The sequence below is a fragment of the Lontra canadensis genome, unplaced genomic scaffold, assembly GCF_010015895.1.
Source record: "Lontra canadensis isolate GAN:19392208 unplaced genomic scaffold, GSC_riverotter_1.0 scaffold148, whole genome shotgun sequence".
Classification (NCBI taxonomy): domain Eukaryota; kingdom Metazoa; phylum Chordata; class Mammalia; order Carnivora; family Mustelidae; genus Lontra; species Lontra canadensis.
This window is the reverse complement of record NW_022631142.1, coordinates 383,348-401,680: the sequence shown is the minus strand read 5'-3', so window position 1 is coordinate 401,680 and position 18,333 is coordinate 383,348. Positions and strand designations below refer to the sequence as shown.

At 51.6% G+C, this 18,333-nt stretch overlaps 1 protein-coding gene across 10 annotated transcripts in view; it reads left to right on the top strand.

Annotated features, from left to right (window-relative positions):
* The first annotated feature begins 1,967 nt into the window (after positions 1-1,967).
* The window catches only part of TTC39A (tetratricopeptide repeat domain 39A), a 48,556-nt gene continuing 32,190 nt past the window's right edge, over positions 1,968-18,333 (top strand). For 2 of the 10 annotated variants that reach the window (XM_032844137.1, XM_032844136.1), the window contains exon 1: positions 13,334-13,461. In XM_032844137.1, coding sequence (XP_032700028.1) covers positions 13,424-13,461 — 38 coding nt within the window. In that variant the 5' untranslated portion in view covers positions 13,334-13,423. Of the gene's footprint in view, positions 2,063-12,668; positions 12,689-13,333; positions 13,462-13,590; positions 13,626-13,668; positions 13,867-13,925; positions 14,026-14,375; positions 14,443-18,333 lie in introns of those variants that run through there. The other 8 variants (XM_032844141.1, XM_032844142.1, XM_032844133.1 and 5 more) reach the window with 7 other exon arrangements.

Here is an 18,333-nt window from a genome sequence, read left to right as displayed (position 1 = left end):
TTTTAAAAGGAAATACCTAATAAGATTGTTCTGAGTATGAAATGAGCTGGTATATCTGAAAAGTTTAGAATAATGCCTAACAGCTCTAGACAAACATGGTGATGACAATGAAGATGACAAAGGAAAAGGCGAAGATGAAGAACAGGAAACAAGCCTTGAAGTTTAAGAAACCTGGGATTTAATCCCAGCTCCTGACTTGATCTTAGGAACATTTCTTAACTTCAGACTCAAATAATCTCACAAGAGTTGTTGTCCCAGTTAGAAATAGTGTATGTAAAGGTAAGTAAGTAAAGTGCCTTTCACAAAGTGGAAATTATATAAATATGCATTCCTTATTCATTTACTCTGCTCTGAGCACCTACTAGTGTAGCAGGGGTGCCAGACTCCATGGAAGACAAAAATGTGAGACATTCTCTGTATTTTCAGATAGAAATCTGAAGATGAAACTGGTCATTGTTAATTAAGTTTAGAAAGTATGGAGTGTTAAATGCTGTGAAAAAGACACAAAAAGGAGAGATTCCACCGCTGGGGAGATACAGGAGGGCTTCCTGGAGGAAATAGTATTAGCTGTAGGCTCAGAGGCTGGGTGGGGCTTTAATTCCAAATGGGATTTGACTGGGCTCTGGACCTACAGCAGACCAAGTTTCTGAGGCCCTGTGGTATTCATGCCTGTGAGCCCAGGAGGAAGTTGGCTATCTGTAGTGCACAATGCTGCCAAGCTGGATAAGGCTCTGTGGGCTGAGGGATTTGGGCCCCCAGGTGCATGTAACTGGAATTTCCAGATCTGGAGGCTCTAGCAGTGTGGTCAGATAGGCAACATTCTCGGGTCTTGTTGATCTGCCAAGACCATGACATGAGCTCTCAGAGAAAGGGGGAAAGGTCGTATTTTCTCTGCTCCCTACCAAGGAAAATTGAGAGAAAATACCCAGGTAATCCTCAAGGCTTCTGTCCCCTGCTTTCCCAGGCCTGCCACTCCATGCCCAGCCCACCTGCAGACCTCAGGTGGGATTAGGGGGGGAAGCACCAGATGGGAGAGACAGACTTGGGTCTAAGACTTAGCTTCACAGCTTAGTATCAGAGAAGTCAGTTTTCCTCTTGGAGCCCCAGTTTCATCAACTAAAATGGGAGTGAATACTTAATGGAATGGCATTAAATGAGAATTTGTGTCAAACACCTGGGTTAGGGTTTGGCACATTAGAGAATGGCTCAGACTTGTCAGAATCAGTCACACTTAGTCGACAAAGGATTTGTGTTGCTCAAGTGCCTACAATACAGACCCAGCCCAAAAGGAGACAGAAATGGTCCCTTAGCCATCCTGCCCCGCCCGTTTTCACCCTGCTCCTCTCACTGAGAAAAGTCTCTAGGGACCCCTGAATCCATCCTTCACACTGGACCTGGATTGATCCTTCTCCCTGCTCCTAGTCCTTAGTTGAGCCTGCCATGGACGCCTCCTGTTCCAGTGCCTTGCCTGTCAGCAACCTCTACTCTCAGGCTAGACAGGTCTTTCCTTACCTCCCTGTTCCTCTGTCTGCCCCCCAACCTCTTCTGCAGTCCCAAGCACTTGACTCCATCCATGTGCGGCCCTGGTAAGGCAGTGTTCTGTACTTAAGCAGGAGAGAAAGGCGTTTGTGACACCGTCGCCCCTCGATTCAGAGGACCTGCTTTAGACTGGGACCGGAGAGCCTGGAATAGGTCCCGGTGCTGCCACCGGCCTTCTGTGTGGTCTTGGGACAAATCCCTGGACGTCCTGGGCCTCAGCTTCTCCTTGTGACTAATGATGGGTCTCGACGGCTCTGGAGGGGAATGGGCTTGCTCTGGGACCCTGGGTCCGCTCCGGGGGCACCGACGTCCCGGGCAGGCAGGGAGGTGCCCGGCCGCGGCGGGGAGGAGCCGCCGGTCCCGTCCCGCCCATCCGCCCGCCGGTCCAGGTGCTGCCGCGGGAGCCGCCGCTACAGCCCACGCCGCCACGAGGGGCCGCCCGCGCCCCCGTCTGAGTCCGGCCCGCGTCCATGGCGTTTCTGACCGCCTGGAAGGGGGCGGCCTCCGGGAAGAGCGACCGCAGGTACGGGGCGGGAACGGGGCCTCGGCTGGAGGCGCGCACGGGACGGAGGGGCGGCTGCCGGCGGCCGACCGGAGGGACAGCTGTAGGGGTACAGCGGGCGACCGCAGTGCGCGGGCTGCTGGGCGCGGGGTAACGGCCGGAGGGCCGGGGCGGGGTCAGCCCGGCGCTTCTCGCACCCTCACGTGCCCCGTGGCTCACGTGTTCCGGCCCCCGCCGGGGCTGGGCCTAGGGACAAGGGATGCGGACCCCACCCCTCTGCGGTCGCACCGGAGCCCCGCTTCCGGTGCCGTCATCTGCGCGCTCTCTGCGAGGGTACGCAGGTGAGCCCTCGGGCCGGGTGGGAGTCAGGTTTGAGCTGCGGTGTCAGCCCTCTGGGGTGCTGCTCACACGCACCTGGTCTTCCGCGCCCTCTGTGCCGGGACAGATGAGAGCAAGCAGACCATCCGCGCCCCAACACGGTTGTCCACATCTGGGGGCAGCATTGTGTGTGTGTGGGGGGGAAATCTTGGGTGTCAGTGCTGGTCCAGGGTAGGATTATGTGCCCCACAGCTCCTCCAAGCTCAACCCATCAGGGATATCATTGTCTCCCGTGTGTTGCCTCCACCTCCCCAGCGGTCCCCACCTCCTGGATGAGTTGGTGTCTCCAGATGTGTTCTCTTGAGAAAGAGGAGAGGGGACAATCCTGACCTCTCTTCTGAGCTTAGACACCAATTCCTTTCCTTTACATAACTTAAAGTTTACCCTCCTTACTCCCTAGAGAAGAGCAATCCAACTGCCCTCCCGGCACTTCCATCTGACTTTCCTGTGAGCACCTCAAATTCTGCAAGCCCCAAATCACACTTCACATCTTCACCCCTAAACCTGTTCCTCTCCCTGTGTTCCCATCTCAGTGAATGGCATTGTCATCCACCCTGTTGCTCAAGCCCAGAATCCGGGAGTCATCCCTTTCACCTCCCTCCCTTACCTCCACCCCAGTCTCTGAGTCCTGCTGATTTTCTCTCTGGTGTCTCTCAAAGCTGTTCATTCTCCTTTGGACTATTGCAATAGCGCCTAACTTTCCCAGTTCCTCCAGTCTTCTCCTTTCCATGCATCCTTCAGACGGATCTTTTCTAAAGCACAAGCCAAACCATGTCATTCTTCTGTTTTAAAACTTCCACAGTTCTCCATCACGTAAAGGTTAAAGTTCAAAGTTCTTGAGGAGAGAGGTTGTGACCTGCCTTGGCCCATTTCCTGTAACTCCCCAGCGCTCACTCTGGTCCAGCAACACCGACTGCTTTATAGTGCTCTCACAGCTGTGCCAGGCTGCTCAGGGTTGCCTCTGCCTGGAATACTATCTGGGACCCCGGGTCTGCTCCACTTCTGCTTCTGACATTCACATCAGTTAAGACTCAACTTGAGGTAACCTCTTTTCGAGAGCCTTTCTGACCCCACCTTTGAGTCAGACTCAGAGGCTTTCAACATCTTTGCTTCTTTCTCGTGATTCTCATTCAGTCTTTTAACAAACACTGTTGAGCATATAACATGCTCCAAGCACTGTACTAGGTGCTGCGGATATAGTATTACTTCAGAGGCACAACTCCCTGCTCTCAGGAGACCGTGTTCGAGAGGAAAAAAAAGGCCACACAAATAGGCAAATAAACAATGCTGTGTAAAGCCTTAAAGAGGGCCATGGGATGGACAATAAAATAGACCATTCCTAGAGCATTCTCAGAAGTCACAGTGTGGTTTGTGTCTGAGGAGCAGAAAGGAGGTCCTGAGGTGAATCCAGTGTCTGATGGGATCCAGGAAGCAGGCTGCCCAGAACAGGGCATGGAGTTTGGATTTCACTGGTGTTGGGAAGCCACTAGAGGGCGTCAGGGAGCGGATTTACATATTTAAAGATGATCCTGCTACCTCAGGAAAAAAGGATTTTGCGGAGGGACAAACCATTTCAACACTGATTCAGGGTTACCTTTTTCTGTCTCCTCACTACATGTGCAGAGGGGGCAGGGCTTCAGTTTTGATGAAGACATGAAAGAATAATTTCCGAGGAAGGAGAGATCCCCCGGTTGGGATAGAGAAGAATGGCTATGTCCAGAAGAATTTCTTGCCTGAGGTCTTCCCAGCCTATGAGAACTTGGTTGTGTTCTGTCCTTAGGCACCAGGAACCTTCTTCTGAGTTTCAAATGTGTGTATGTTGCTGATGTCACAGTGTGGAGGGAGGTAGGGAGACAAGAGGGGAGGCTGGCATGATGATCCAGGAGGGATGCTGGGGTGTGGATGAGGAGAATGAAGGGGGCGGGGGGTACGGATTAGAGAAGTTAAGGAAGAAGAACAGCTAAATGGTGAATAGAGAGGCTGAGAGATGAGACCCAGAATCACCAGTGAGGGAAGAGAAGTGAGAGACAGTGAAGAGGAGGGGGAGAAAGGAGACTCTAGCCAAGTAGAGGCCTCTGTATCCTCCGTGGGCCTGTTTGAGGGAGAATATGGGAGGGCCTGAACACATTGCCTTTATACTTCAGGTGGAACTTGCTGGACACAAATACCCCCAGTTGTGCCCACAAAGTCTCATATCTGAGGCACAAACCCAGATCTCCTTTCTCCCAGCTCAGGACCTGTGACTTTACCTTCCCCCCTCACCCACCACACTGTCTGATCTCCCACAGCCTGGCCCAAAGGTGAAGAGCTTGTCCGGCCCCTGTTCTGCCGCTTACGTACTGGCTCTGTGGCCTAAATTTAATTACTTGGTCTGTGTGAACTCAAGTTTACTCAGCTATAAAATAAGCTACTCACTGAGTGGTGGGAAGCCCTAGTGAAGTCCCACTGGAAAGGACCTCACAGAGAGCCACTGGGGCATATTTGGTGTTCAGTAAATGTGAGTTCACTTTCTTCTTGGCAGTGGTGTGAGGTAACTAAGGTATTCCCATTGAACAGAAGGAATTCTGAAAGGTTTGGGAATCAAGGGTGGGATTCCTGGCACCAGCATGGATAGCCAACAAGGTTATGAGATAGAAATGGTGCCCACACATCTTACAGTGGGGAATGCCACCTACTGGTGCTATAAACAAGGCCCCTTCCAAGCCATACCAGTAGCCCCCACTCATGGCTGTTCCTCCTGTAGAAGGCAGCACCAGGAGCAAAGAGGGAAGTGTAGATGGGCAGATGGCTTTTGAGAGAGTAAGTGGCAGAGCTGCGGGGGCAGGGCGGGGGGTGGAGGCAGGGAGCTCTCTGAGAACAGAGGGGCCCAGCCAAAGAGGCTCAGGTCCTGGGGCTGCTGTCAGTTGCCCAGTTTCCTGCCCTCGGTTTGAGCCTGAGCTCCAGGAACTCTCAGATGCCTCTAGGTAGGTGGTTTCAAATTTGATGGCTGGAATCCTGGAGTGGCTTTGGGGTTCCTTCCTTGGGACAGGATCTGGACGGGAGGCCAGTGCTGAGTGTTCACCTCTGTGATTCTCAGATTCTGTGAATTAAGGCATTGGTGAATTATGAGAATCGGGATTTAAATTACCATGTTCTACGATATTGAGGTTTATGATCCCAGGGTTCTGATCTCCCTTCTGCTGTCCAGAGCAGCTGCATGGGGTATGAGAGGGTTCTGGTGTGGGAGGCACACTGCAGCCCCCAAATCCTCGATCTCTCGGGAGGATGCCATGGGAAACCCTCAGGTTACCTTCGTCCCTTTTTTTTAGTTACAGAGGGATTCTGACTTGGGACGTTTTTGGTCCTGTCTTGAGGTCAGTTGGAAATAGATGATGTAGGCTGCTGTGTTAGCTCTGCCAGCGTGCAAGTTCCTGATTTATCTTCAAATCTGCGATTTGAGTTGCTTGTCCTTCCCCTGAATATTTCTGCTGCTCAATTCAGTTTCTCTCTGCGGTCGGCTCCATTCTCTCCTAATGCTCACCTACTTCTCCATCCTGTGCCAGGCAGGGCTGCCAGCAGCTTCCAAGCTCAAGTCCTGGGACAGTAAGACAAAGCAGTGAAAAGTATCCTGGAGCCACACAGGCTGATTTGGGGATCCTGACTCTGGGACTTTCTGGCAGTATGACTTTGGACAGGTTATTTAACTTTTCCAAATTTCACTCTCATCTGTAAAATGAGGCTAATGTTAGGACTTGCCTCACAGGGTTGTTGTGAGGATTATGTGAATCAGTTTGTGGCAAGTGCTGAGAGCAGTGCCTAACACACAGTCAGTGTAACCAAGGAGTGTTACTGATTATTGTCATTAGTGCCCCCAGGCCAGAAGAGGAAGGGGTTTCTCCATCAGTCTCATTTGAAAAAGCTCAGGGAAAAATTTCCAGCTGACCCTTCCTTCAACAAGTCACTGTGCCCTGAGAGGTGGAGTCAAATGAGAGGCACCTACCATTCAGCCAGTGGGGCTGGAGAGGAGGGAAGAAGCAGTACCCCTAAAATCAAGTTGCGGAGGTGGGGCGTGATATTGTAAGGTAACTGTGGCCAATGAGCAGACCTTAAAGTAAAATCATAGCTTCATGAAGACCGCAAAATAGGATTTGCTTGGAGTATCCCTGTGCCTCCCTCTGAGAGTCCAACAGTTGTTGACACCGTGGGAGCTGGGAACCGGTCCCTTGTGCACTCTCCTGCAATTGTGACTATTGGCCCCAGTCCCATTCTCAGCCTCACTACCACTGCCCCACCGGCCTGGGGGTTGGGGGCTTGTAGGACAATGTCCCTGAAGCTTGTCACTTTATCACCCCATCCCAAGGCTGGAATAGACCTTTCTCCTAATTCTCCTAATTCATTCGCTAGCTTGACCTAAAACCAGTCTGTAATATTTTAAAATACCTTAGGAAGCAGGGAATGAGTAACAGAAGATTTGTAGGATTCTATGGCCCCTTGCCGAGCCCCTCAGCCATCCTGAAAGGAGCCTGACTGCAAAACTTCCACATCTGGGAGGGCCCCGTGGGTGTTTTCCCATATTTTCTTTCCTTCCTGCTTCAGATGGAAACTGCAGTTCAGAAATCTATTGTATTTAGGTAAAATTCTTCCTACTTAGTGGCTGGATTCATCCCGTGTACCCCAGGAGGACAATTATATTAGGACTTGTGACAGTGAGTGTGACATCAGATGCCCTATCCAGTAACCCTGAGCCAGATGCTCCATACTTTTTGAGTCCCTTTTTTCCCTTCGGAATGAAGTTTGTTCCTGCTTGTTCCCACCACAGCCTCAGGTGTCCCTCACCCTCCCTCACAGAGTTGGCCCTGGGAAGACCTTCCCCCTGCAAGAATTCATCTCCAGCTAAGAAACACCCTCCCCCAGACAGAGCATCTAAGTCTCAGAATGAAAGTAACTTTGCTGTCCTTCCAAGAAAGTGGGTGGGTACTTCGTCTACACTTGTGTGACTGAAGGGCATACCCAAGTGCCATCCCTGAGCACAGGACAGGCCAGTCAGAGAGGGATGACCTCTCCACAGGCTCAGTGCAGAGCACTGCATTCAACTGGTCCCCCCTCTCCTTCGCTTGCTACAGCTCCCTTCAGCCCTGGCTTCTCTCCCCTGGACCTTCTGAACTAGGCCCCAGCCTCTTCAACATTCCTACCCCCTGCCACCCTGCTGCCTCAGTGACCCCATAACAGCGAGATCTGCCCTTGGCCAAGCCCTCATGTGACACGCATCATCACCTTCCATCCACCTCAACTCTGACTGGGAGGTCTTGTTGTCTCCGATTCTGATAGATGAGGAGATGAAGCCTCCCTGTGCTTTTTCAAATGCATACACACTGGGGTTTTCTCTCTAGTACTACTTTTGTATTCTGCTTTTTAAATATTTTCCCACCTTCCAGAAAACTCATTCATGTAACAAGTACTGAGTGCCTACTGGGTGCCAGGCACTGCTCTGGGTACTGCAAATATATTGGAGAACAAAACTGAAAAAAAAAAAAAAATCCCTCCCCTGTGGAGTGTAGAATTTAATAGGTAGAGACAGAAAATAAGTGAATAAGCAAAATATTCAGGAGGTAAAATAACACATGCTGTGTAAAAAATATTGCAGGATGAAAGAATAGGGAGGATGAAGGCAAAAGCTCCATTTTAAACAGAATGATCAGGGAAGTCCTCACGGAGAAGGTGTCATTTGAGTTGAAGCCTTTTGGTGGAGGGGTAATCATGTGATTATCTGCAGGAAGAGCATTCCAGGCAGAAGGAAGAGCAAGTGCAAAGGCCCTGAGGTGGGAGTGTGCCTGACATATTTGGAAAAAAGCAAGGAGGCCAGAGTAGCTGAATATGTGAGAGAGAGAGAAAGGGAGATGATGTCAGAGAGAGAGAGATGGGGGTGCATGTCATTCAGGGCCTCAAGGCCATGTGGAGACTTTAGTTTTGTACTGAACAATATGTGGAGCCAATGTGGGATTTTGAACAGACAAGTGACATGATCAGATCAAATGGGTCTGGTTCTGTGTGAAGACAATAAGGAGACAGGGCCTGGAGCAGAGAAACTACTTGGGAAATAATGTAGTAGTCTGGGCAAAGAAATTCTCTATAAATATAATTTAAATATCTGCAGAATATTTGACCCTATAAATTCACTATAACTCATTGAAATAATTCTTCATTCATGGGCATTTAGGTTATTACCAGCTGTGTCCTTATTATAGAAAACACTGTGTTGAACATCTTTGAATAAGAAATCTTTATGTCTGTGACTGTTTCTTCAGATACATTTGTTGCCTGGGTGTTACTGGGTCACTTTTCTAAGGTTTTCAGTCCAAAATTCCAGTTACCCTTCTGAAAGAAGGCACTGCTTTCTGCTCCCTGTGGCAGTGTGGGAAGTAACACATTTGCCATAAATGTACGTGGTAGGTGTCCAGGGGATGTCTTTGCGGCCCTGGCCAGGTCTGCATCCACATCTTCTCTGGTCACCCCTCCTCTCTGGACGGCCTTGCACAGTTCCAGAGCTCTTTGGGGTCCATTTGCTCATTTAATGTTCACGTTTAACGTTCACATCAATCCTGTTATCCCTGCATTATAGATGAGGAAACTAAAGCTTAAAAATTAATGGTAAGGCCCTGTTCCAAGTGCTTTATGTATGTTAAAATAAACCTCATTTAATCCTTTCAACAGCTTGATGAGCTCAGTGCCATCATCATCCCCATCTCAGAGTTGAAGTCACCCATCCAGGGTGTCAGAGCTGGGGCGCCAACCTGCTCTCAAAACCACTCCCTGCCCTGCCTCAAGCTCATAGAGTGATTTGCTTGGGGCTGCACAGCTAGGATGTGGTGGGGCCAGGAGTCCAGCCAGATCTTCCCGGCTCTGCAGCCCAAGTTCTAACCCCTGACAAGTTGCCACTCAGTGCCTGAAACACCTCATTAGAGCTCTGCCTCTTTTTTTCAATTAAAAAAAAAAAAAAAAAAAAGGGAAAGAAAGAAAATGTTCCTGGTCCTTTGTGCCTGATGGGGGCTCCTTCCTCAGATCCACTTTCAGCTGCTCTGGGAGGCCAGACTTTGGTAGAAGAGCTCAGACCCCAGAACCAAGAACATCAGAGCAAGGAAGGGCCTTGGGCTCCTGGCCCACCCTTCTCTCCCCTCTCTATGGGGAGAAGAGGAACCTAAGGGCCAGAGTGAGGCAGTAACTTGCCCAATGTTACACAGCTAGTGGGGGGTCAGAGTTCATGAGGAGGGAGGAGGCTGGCCCAACACGTAAGCCTAGGTCTTCCTTAGGAGCCCCTGCCAAGGAATATTTTAGAACTGTGATTGTCACAGCCCTGTTTAAGGGCCCTCTGTTGATGGGCCTGTTGACTGTGAATTATTAACCCGCTCAAGCCAGCAATCTGCTGGGTGGGGCTGACTTGAATTAAGAAAACCTGCTGTATAGTCACCTGGGTGGGTTAGGGGCGGGTGTGGGGGGGGAGGGCCTCTGGAGTCCAACCAGCTAGTTCTGGGCTGGTAGAGCTAGTTGGGGGCTGCTTCATGTCAGGGAAAGGCCTAGAGGAAGGGACTGAGAAGAAGGAAGAGGGAGAAGAAGAAAGCGGCTGACGCATCACCTCAGTAATGCCCAGTAAAGCCTCACAGCATCCCTGAGAGGCAGGCACCGTTATCCCAGACTTAAAAATGGGTAGATAGGGTCAGAGAGGTAGAGGCAGAGGAGGCTTCACAACTTAAGCTGTTTCTACAGCAATGGTATCACTTTTCACATGCTCACACTCCCATTTCCGTGACCCACCCCCTTTTCCACACACTTTTCCCATAGGATAAGGAGTCAAGACCTGAGTCCAAGTCACACTTGGTCAAAGCCACTGTGGGATGAGAGATAAAGCCTCTGTGGAACTTTTTGGAGCATCCTGAGGAGGTTTCACTGAACAGATGCTTACTGAGAGCCTTCTTAAGCTGACAGATGGTACAGGTAAAAGCAGTCCATGGAGGTTCTCAGGGCCATCAGGTGTGGTGAGCCCGGTGGTTTGTTCTTGCAGGTAGGGGAGAAAATGAGAGAGGAAACAGGCTTGGCAACTTCAGGCACAAAGCACCAGGAAACTCCCTCAGCAGGGGAGGAAGGAACCCAGGACTCAGCATACTATCCGGGTCCCCGCAGCTTGGCTATCAGCCTGAGGTGGAAATGGGCAGGTGACATGAGCAGAGTCACCTGGGATGGGAGGCAGAAATAATTGTGACTCCCAGGCTCCCCAGGGTTGGGGCTGAGCCGGAGCTCCTGGGGGCTGGGAGCTGCCTGGGTGGAGCCCTCCTGAAGGGTGGACCACTCTGGGGCTCTGACTCATCAGGTGAGTGACTCTAGCATCATTGCCACTGCTGTGTGGGGACCGCTCCAGCTCCGAAGGCAGCTTGGCTGCTTATGGTGTTGAGATTCAGTTTCATCTACAGTGGGAGAATGCCAGCCTCTGCCTTGCTGCCATCACCGCCGGAGCGCCGCTCAGCACTCTGTCACCTGCCAGGAACTACGGGGGCATTATAGATACAGGAATTCTTAATCCTCACAACCACCCTTTGAAACAGGCAGTATTTCCATTTTACTGATGAGGAAACTGAGGCTCAGAGAGGTGGTTAAAAGTGAGCATGAAATGAGATAGTCTGTGTTCTACACTTAACCTGTGTCGCATGGAGTAAGCCTTTGGTGGACATCAGTCATCATAATCATTACCTCAGAGGGAAATGGTAAAGTGCTAGGCCAAGTGTTGGTATTCGGTGATTCATCAGAAACAGAGATGTCTGACCAGACCCGATCCTCCAAAAGCTCCCAGTCTGACAGCAGAGACAATCACATACACACCTCACTCCACTCCCATCACCCCCAGATGGTGTCAGCCACGGTGATGAGGGGAGGTCAGAGGGGGTTAGGGCAGTGTGTGCCCAGGAAGCCCCTAACCCCGCCAGGGAGGGAGGGCTTTCTGGAAGAGGTGCTGCCTGAACTGAAACCTGCGGGGCGAGTAGGAGTTTGGGCCTATATCAGGCTCTTAATAAATGTTGGTTAAATCCAATGGAGATTTACCTGTATCTAACGTAGCATAAAGCTTCAGAAGTGCTCACTCACCCGGCCCTTTCCATGGCTCTGGGAGGACTCTGGCAGTTTTCTATTGGTAGATTTGGATTCTTTTTTCGGGGAAAAAAAAAAAAAAGTTTCCAATTTTAAGCTTCTGAATTGAACCCTGATTAAATGAATGAATAATAAGTGATAAGGGAGGAAGGTGTGTTGCAGGCAGAGGGACGAGCTAGTACAAATGCCCAGAGATGGGCATGGGTTGCAATAGGGTGTCCCAGCCTCATTACTGAGGCTCCTCTTCATACACATTGCTGGTCTTCTCACCAGCCTCACAAATGCCAGCGGACATGGGTGTGCCTCTGCCCACCCCATGCTGCTTTCACCCATGCTGTTCTCCCATCTGGTACACCCTTTCCACGACTTTATTGTGTATAAACAATATAAACTTCGAGGCTCAACTCTGTGCCCACCTTCTCCAGGAAGCCCTCTCCCCACCCCTCCAGTCTATGTTGCATTCTTTCTTATCTGGAGTCCTCTAGATGACAGTAGATCTCATCATAGCCCACTCCTTGTAGTTAATTACCTTTTCTGTGCTCATGTCTGAGAATCCCAGACATGCGATGATCCTTGCCAGTGAACATCTAGCCTCTGTTCACATATGGGCAGGATAAGAACTCACTACCTTTCCAGACAGCCTGTCTGGATTTAAACAGGAATCTTCTAAACCTCTCCCCTCTGCCACCAGGCTCAGTCTACCTGGCTCTCCCAGGAGCCAGTCTGCAGCCCTCTTCCTAAGAGGCCTGCCTCTACCAGGCTCCTCTTGCTTCCTCTTCTGACATCCTGGAGCTAAGGGTTGCTCCAGGGGTGCTGGAGTCCCTCCTCCTATCCTCTGCTTTTGTAAAGGGACAGTTCTAATGGCAGCCACGTGCTCTGATGAGTCATGATTAAGAGCATCTGGGGCCTGGAAGTGGTGGCTGGTTAACTCCTCACGGACCAGTGACTCTTTGTGCCAGAACGCCAAGTGGGCGTCAGTCCTGGCCCTAGACATGTACCTTAGGGCTATGCACACAGTGAGCATTTGAGGAGTGTTCTGGATGACTCCGTATAAGGGTTGGGGACTCAGAGAGAATGGGACCGAGGGGGGAAGAGAGACAAGAGTGTCCACCCTGGAGTCAGGAGGGCCAGTTCCAATCAGGACTTGCCATTTATTAGGTGAGTTAACTTGAGCAAGTCACGTAGACTCTGTGCCCCATCTCTGTAAAATGGCAGCTCTGGGGATGATTTGAGAAGACCGTTGTGAACCCCGGGCTAGCAGTGGGTGCTAAACCACGTTCTGTTCCGCTTTCTCGTGTGCTGCACGCACAGTGCGGCAGTGGGCAAAGGGGAGTATTAAAACCCAAGCCTGACTCTGGAGGCTGTGTCTTTCTCAGCATGAATGCCCCCCGCCAATGCAGTAGGATGACGAAGGGCTCAGGTGGGGGCCGCTGCGAGGCGGGATCTGGGGTGGGGGAGGGGAGAGATGACTGGGAGATGGACCTCAGGTCTAAGAGAACTTTCTGGCCACAGATACGTGGGGCTGTGTGAGGAAGGAGGGAGCTTCGGCCCCTGGGGGCTGCGCAGCGAGGACACTCGGCATGGGCCAGGCGGACCGTGGGTGCCAGGGCCTCTCACGTCTGAGAGCTGAGGGTGGGGGCGCATCCCGCGGCCGCCCCCCGCCCAGCCCCAGCCTCCTCCAGTCGGCCGCACACAGGCGGCGGCCGCGGCCCCACTGCGCCGGCAAGCGACCGAGCCCCGGCCCGGCCCCGCCGCCTTCCCCGCCCCCGGCGCGCCCCTCCCCGGCCGCCGCGTCTGCGGCTCGGCGGCACAGCACCCGGTTCGGGGTTTCGGCGGCAGCACCTGGGCCGCGGCTGGCGTCCTGCGGGGGCACGCTGCCCGCCCCTCTCCGCGATGAGCTCGGCGGGCGCCGCGGACTCCCTGGCCGCGGGGTAAGTGCGCGTCTGGAGCGGCCCCGGGCCCGGGTTGGGGGGTGGGGGCGGGCGCGGGGCCCGGTCTCCCCCGCGCCTCCGGCTGGCGGCCCGCACTGCGGCTCCCAGCCGCCCCCCACGCCCCGCCCGGCGCTCCGCCCGGCCTCCGGGAGCCGCCGCCGCGGGTGAGCAGGGAGGGGGTTGTGGACGCTCGCGCGAGGGAAGTAGAGGCGCCGGGGATCCTGGGGCTGTCGCTCCCTTCTGGGTCCCAACTTTCTCATGGAGCTGTAGTAACGGCCACGTCAGAGCCGCCTTCCTCTCCTCGTGGCGTTTACACCTGTGGTGGGCTCTGTTGTTTTCACCTCCGTTACAGTTGAGGAAACTGAGGCATAGCTCTTAAGTGACTTGCCTTCCGTTACCCAGGAGGTGAGTGGTGGGCCTGGAATTTGAACTCAGCTCTCGCTGATGCTGGAGCCCTCACCCGCATTCCATACTGCCCCATCTTCGGGGATGTCTGAAGGAGTTAAAGGCTAAGATATGAATCAGCTGTGCCCATTGGGCGCAGCAGGAACTGGGGTAGTAAAGGTGGGTGTTGTCACTTCCAATATGGCTCTCCTGCTCTTCCCCACCTCACTGAGGAACCCTGTAGAATCCCTATACTGCCCCTGTAGCAGTGATAGCTGCTAGCAGCTGGGAGACCTGGAGCAGCTGGCCCTTTCCTGGGCGCAGGTGAGTAGGGGCCAACTCCTGAGGGCCATGCTGGGAGGCTGCTGGGTGGAGATCTGGCTCAGGTGAGCCTGGAGGTGTGCCTGCCCTACCTGGAGCCTCACCACCAGGGACAATATTTGCCAAGGGCCTCAGGGCTAACATGTGAACAGGGAGGTGACGGGGGCGGGTGCCAGCCTTAGCTGGAGGCCTCCACAGCACCTGTGTGTGCATCCTGGGTGAAAGCTTAGAAGTTGGGTCACTGAGGGACACTCTGGCCTGGGGGATGGTTGCCTGGTGAGTTTTTCCCTGACCACGTTTGTTATATGATTTGGGCCATATCCTTTATCCTCCCTGGAATTCTGGTCCCTCCTTTGGAAAATACAGGGAGGCCAGGCATGGCTGCTCCCTTCCTGCTCTGAGCTGAAGTCTGTAAATCTCTAGCCTGTTAGGTCCCTTCTGTCCAGCCCTGACTAAGCACCACCCTAGTGTGCCTAGGAAAGAAGCTTCCAGGAAAGAAAGCAGGCATGGAACAGGGCACCTATCAGAGAATCCTGGACTCCCAAGCTAGAAGCCACATCCATCCCTCTTCCTTGCACACTCATATATCTGCCTGAGTCCAGGCTCCTCTGGCCCCTCCATGGACCTGTAGGGTAGCAAGCTCAGTCTTCCAGCACTGGTGGATCTCCCTCACACGTCCTCATACTGAACCATACCTGCCCCACTGCATGCCCTCCAGGTCCCCCTCTTCTTTGAGGCCACACGGGTCCATCTGCTCCTGTCCCTGGTCAGTGCCACCCTGGTGGGGTCTGAGCAGAGCAGAGGCAAAGCAGTTCTGCCTTCACAATAGGTACTCAGTCACTCAGCAAACACTCCCAAGGCCTGCTCTGGGCCCAACCCAGTATTTGTGGATCAGTGGTAAACAAACCAAACTTTAAATCTCCACCACTTAAAAAATTATGAAATATTTTAAGCCTTCAGAAAAATATAGCAGGTAATAAAATGAACCCCATGTCCTTGCCACCCAGCTTTTTCAGATGTTAACATTGTGCCCACTTATTTCATATTCTTCTTGTTAAGAAATAAATTATAGCAGAGACTTTTGAAGCCTCTGTGGACCCTCCCCACTTCCCTCTCCAGAGATAATTGCCATCCTGAATTTTGATTTTGGCATTTGCATTTTTAGTTTTTAAATTTTATTTGAGTATAGTTGACACACAGTGTTACATTAGTTTCAGGTGTATAGCATAGTGATTCAACTTCTCTATATTATGCTGTGCTCCCCACATGTAGCTACCATCTGTCATCCTACAACACTATTACAGTATCATTGGTTTTGCCATTCTATGTTTTTATTCTTTCGCTGAGTGTGTATAAGTCTAAGAAAATGTAGCTTGTTCTGACTTAAAAATTTTTACATAAATGGAGTCACCCAGAATGAGTCATTCCACAACTTGCTTTTTCTCACTGAGCTTCAGGTTTTTGAGATGTAGCCTTCTTAATCCTTGCAGCTTTGGTCCCCGTTTTCGCTGATGTGTGATGTACCACCTGATGTAGGATCCCCCATTTATTTATCGGCCTTCTTGATGGACATTGAGGTGGTTCCCAGAGTCTTGCTATTTGAATAGTAGATATTCTCATAAGGCTGTCCTTTGTGCATATGTGAGTTTTCTTCTTAGATACTCCCATAGGAGTGGAATTGCTGGGTCATAGAGTATGTACGCTCAATGTTTTAAAGTTATTTAATTTTCTTATGAAAGCAGTTTTGCTCCAGACATGATGGAAACACATTCTTGTAGGAAAAAGAGTAACACTGGCTAACATTTCCTGAGGACTTCTTACTGTGCTTTGCATCGTCTCAGTCATTCTTCTCAACAACCAAGGAGGTAGAAACTGCCATTCTCATCTTATTGACGAGGACACTGAGGCTCATAGAGGCTAAAGAACCTTCCCAAGTGTCTCTAACAAGTGGTTGCTGAGCTGCAGTTTGGGACCAGGGTTATCCGCTTTCAAGATTCTTAAGGTCACCTTGCCCGAGGCATGTCACATCAGTCCAAGCCACATCATACTCACTTTATTCACAGCTAAGGGGGGTTTCTCTGGAAGGAGAGTCACAGTCCTATGTGCAATTTAGAGAGGTCACTTTGGGATAGGTCCCCATGGACAGATCCCCTCCCCACACCCCAGACAGAGCTCTTCCTGAATGGTGAAGCAGGGGGGAAAAGCCAGCTCTGGCTCTAGTCTGCTCCCTGAGTGACCTCTTTGCACTGCTTCCTTGACTGCCCCAGTGGGAAGGGAGAGGTCCCCCTGCTTTATCCAGCTCTCTGCATCAGATGTCTTCCAGAAAGACTGAAGCGGGGAAGGGGAGAGTGGAATGACTCCAGGCTGCCTGACACCCCCTCACCCCCTCCAGCTCCCTTCTCACTCCAGCTTCAAGCCTCCCTCCCCTACGATGCCAAAGCTCCTGGCATTGGTCACCAGCCCTGCCCCACGCTCCATCCAGCTCAGCCGCACCTCTGGGCCTCGGGTTCTTCAAGGAACAGTGGAAAGGCCACCATCAACCCCTCAGGAGCTCAATAATGTATTAACCTGGGCTGTCAAGGTGGCTTGGAGCAGAAGGGCCTTGAAGGCACGGGACAGCTTGCAGGGAAGTGGAGACTGCAGTCACAGCCAGGGGAGGGAAAAGGTTTGGCAAACTGGCTTTTTTGTGGAAACTTTTCTGCCTTCTCCCTAGGTTCCTCTTTGTATTATCTTTATCTCCTTATCTGTTAGTTGCAGATAAGCATTGCCTGCCTCTGGGCTGGTGAGAGGATTGAATGAAGTGATCGGTTTAGAACTTGAAGTGATAGTCTCATGTGATGAAGGGGTGGTTATTCATGCCTTCATTAAGTCAAATGGGCCCAATGTCCCCAGCCAGCCAGGACACCCGCACCTCACCCCTGCACTTAGCAGGCCGTCCAGAGCCTATCTTGCCACCTTCCCCTACGGCTTGTGCCTCTTTGTCACTATGGTATCATGACTCTAGCTCGCTCAGCCTTTTTCCTCTTCTTGGACTTCTTTCTCCATCTTGTCCTCAGTTCAGTGCCATCTTTTCCAGAAAGCTTTCCAGAAAGTGCCCCATCTCCATTTCTGGGCCTCCTTAGCCTTCATTGATCCTCATGATTGCAGCCCTGATGGTTCTGGTTGTCATTGCCTCTGCCTGCATCTGTCACTTCTGTAGACTGTGAACTCTTCAAGGACAAGGCCAGGTTTGGGTGAGAACCAGAGATTAGTGGGTGTTTGTAGGAGGAAATGATGGAGGAAATCAGCCCCAGAGCCACCCCAAAGCAGCGCCAGTCTGGAGACGTCACCTCAGGCCCACGTCACAGCACTTGAGCAGAAGAGGTACTGGGGCAGTCAAGAGAGGGAATGCACCTCTGTGCTGTTTGTCCATCTGTCTTTCTCTCCACATAGAGCAAGCAGGCAGAACTTCTTTCTTGATGGGAGGCAGAGGTGGTGGTGGTGGTAGGGTATATGCAGAAATGGGAGGTAGGCTCTTGGCTCTGGAGTTGTTTGGAGATGGTCATAAGCCAGGACGATGAACTTGACTTCTGAGGGCTGAGCTGGTGGATGGGCACTGGCTCAGGCAGAAACTTGGTTAGAACCCATGCTTGGCCATGTGATCTTGGCCTGGTCACCTCTCCTCTGTGCCTCATCTGTAGTGGGGATAATAATCCTACCTCATGGGCTTCGTGAGGGTTCAAGGTGAGAAGGCCCAGAGAGGTAGGTGCTCACTGCCTCCTTACCCATTTATCCAACAGAATGGGCAGACTGAACGCCAGTCACTAGGCTAAGCTGTGGGCACAAAGGAAGACACTCTGCCTATCTCATGAAGAGAGGGACAGGGACTGTTTCTGTTGGGGCCTTTTCAGCCATAGAAAGAAACTTGGTCTTTATCCTAAGAGTAATAGGAAGCCAGTGAAGATTTCAAGTTCAGAAGTGACATGGTCAGATTTGGGTTTTAAACAGATAGCTTTGGCTGTTGTGAGAAGGATGGGTTAGAGGGAATAATGCTTCCAGCATTCTCCCTTATAAAAACTACCAAGAGGCTGTATGGGTTACTCCAAGCATCCTTTAAAATACATTCCTGAACTCCCACAGAAGTAAGAGAAATTCTCTCAAGCCAAGAGTAGAAAGGAAGCTGAAATC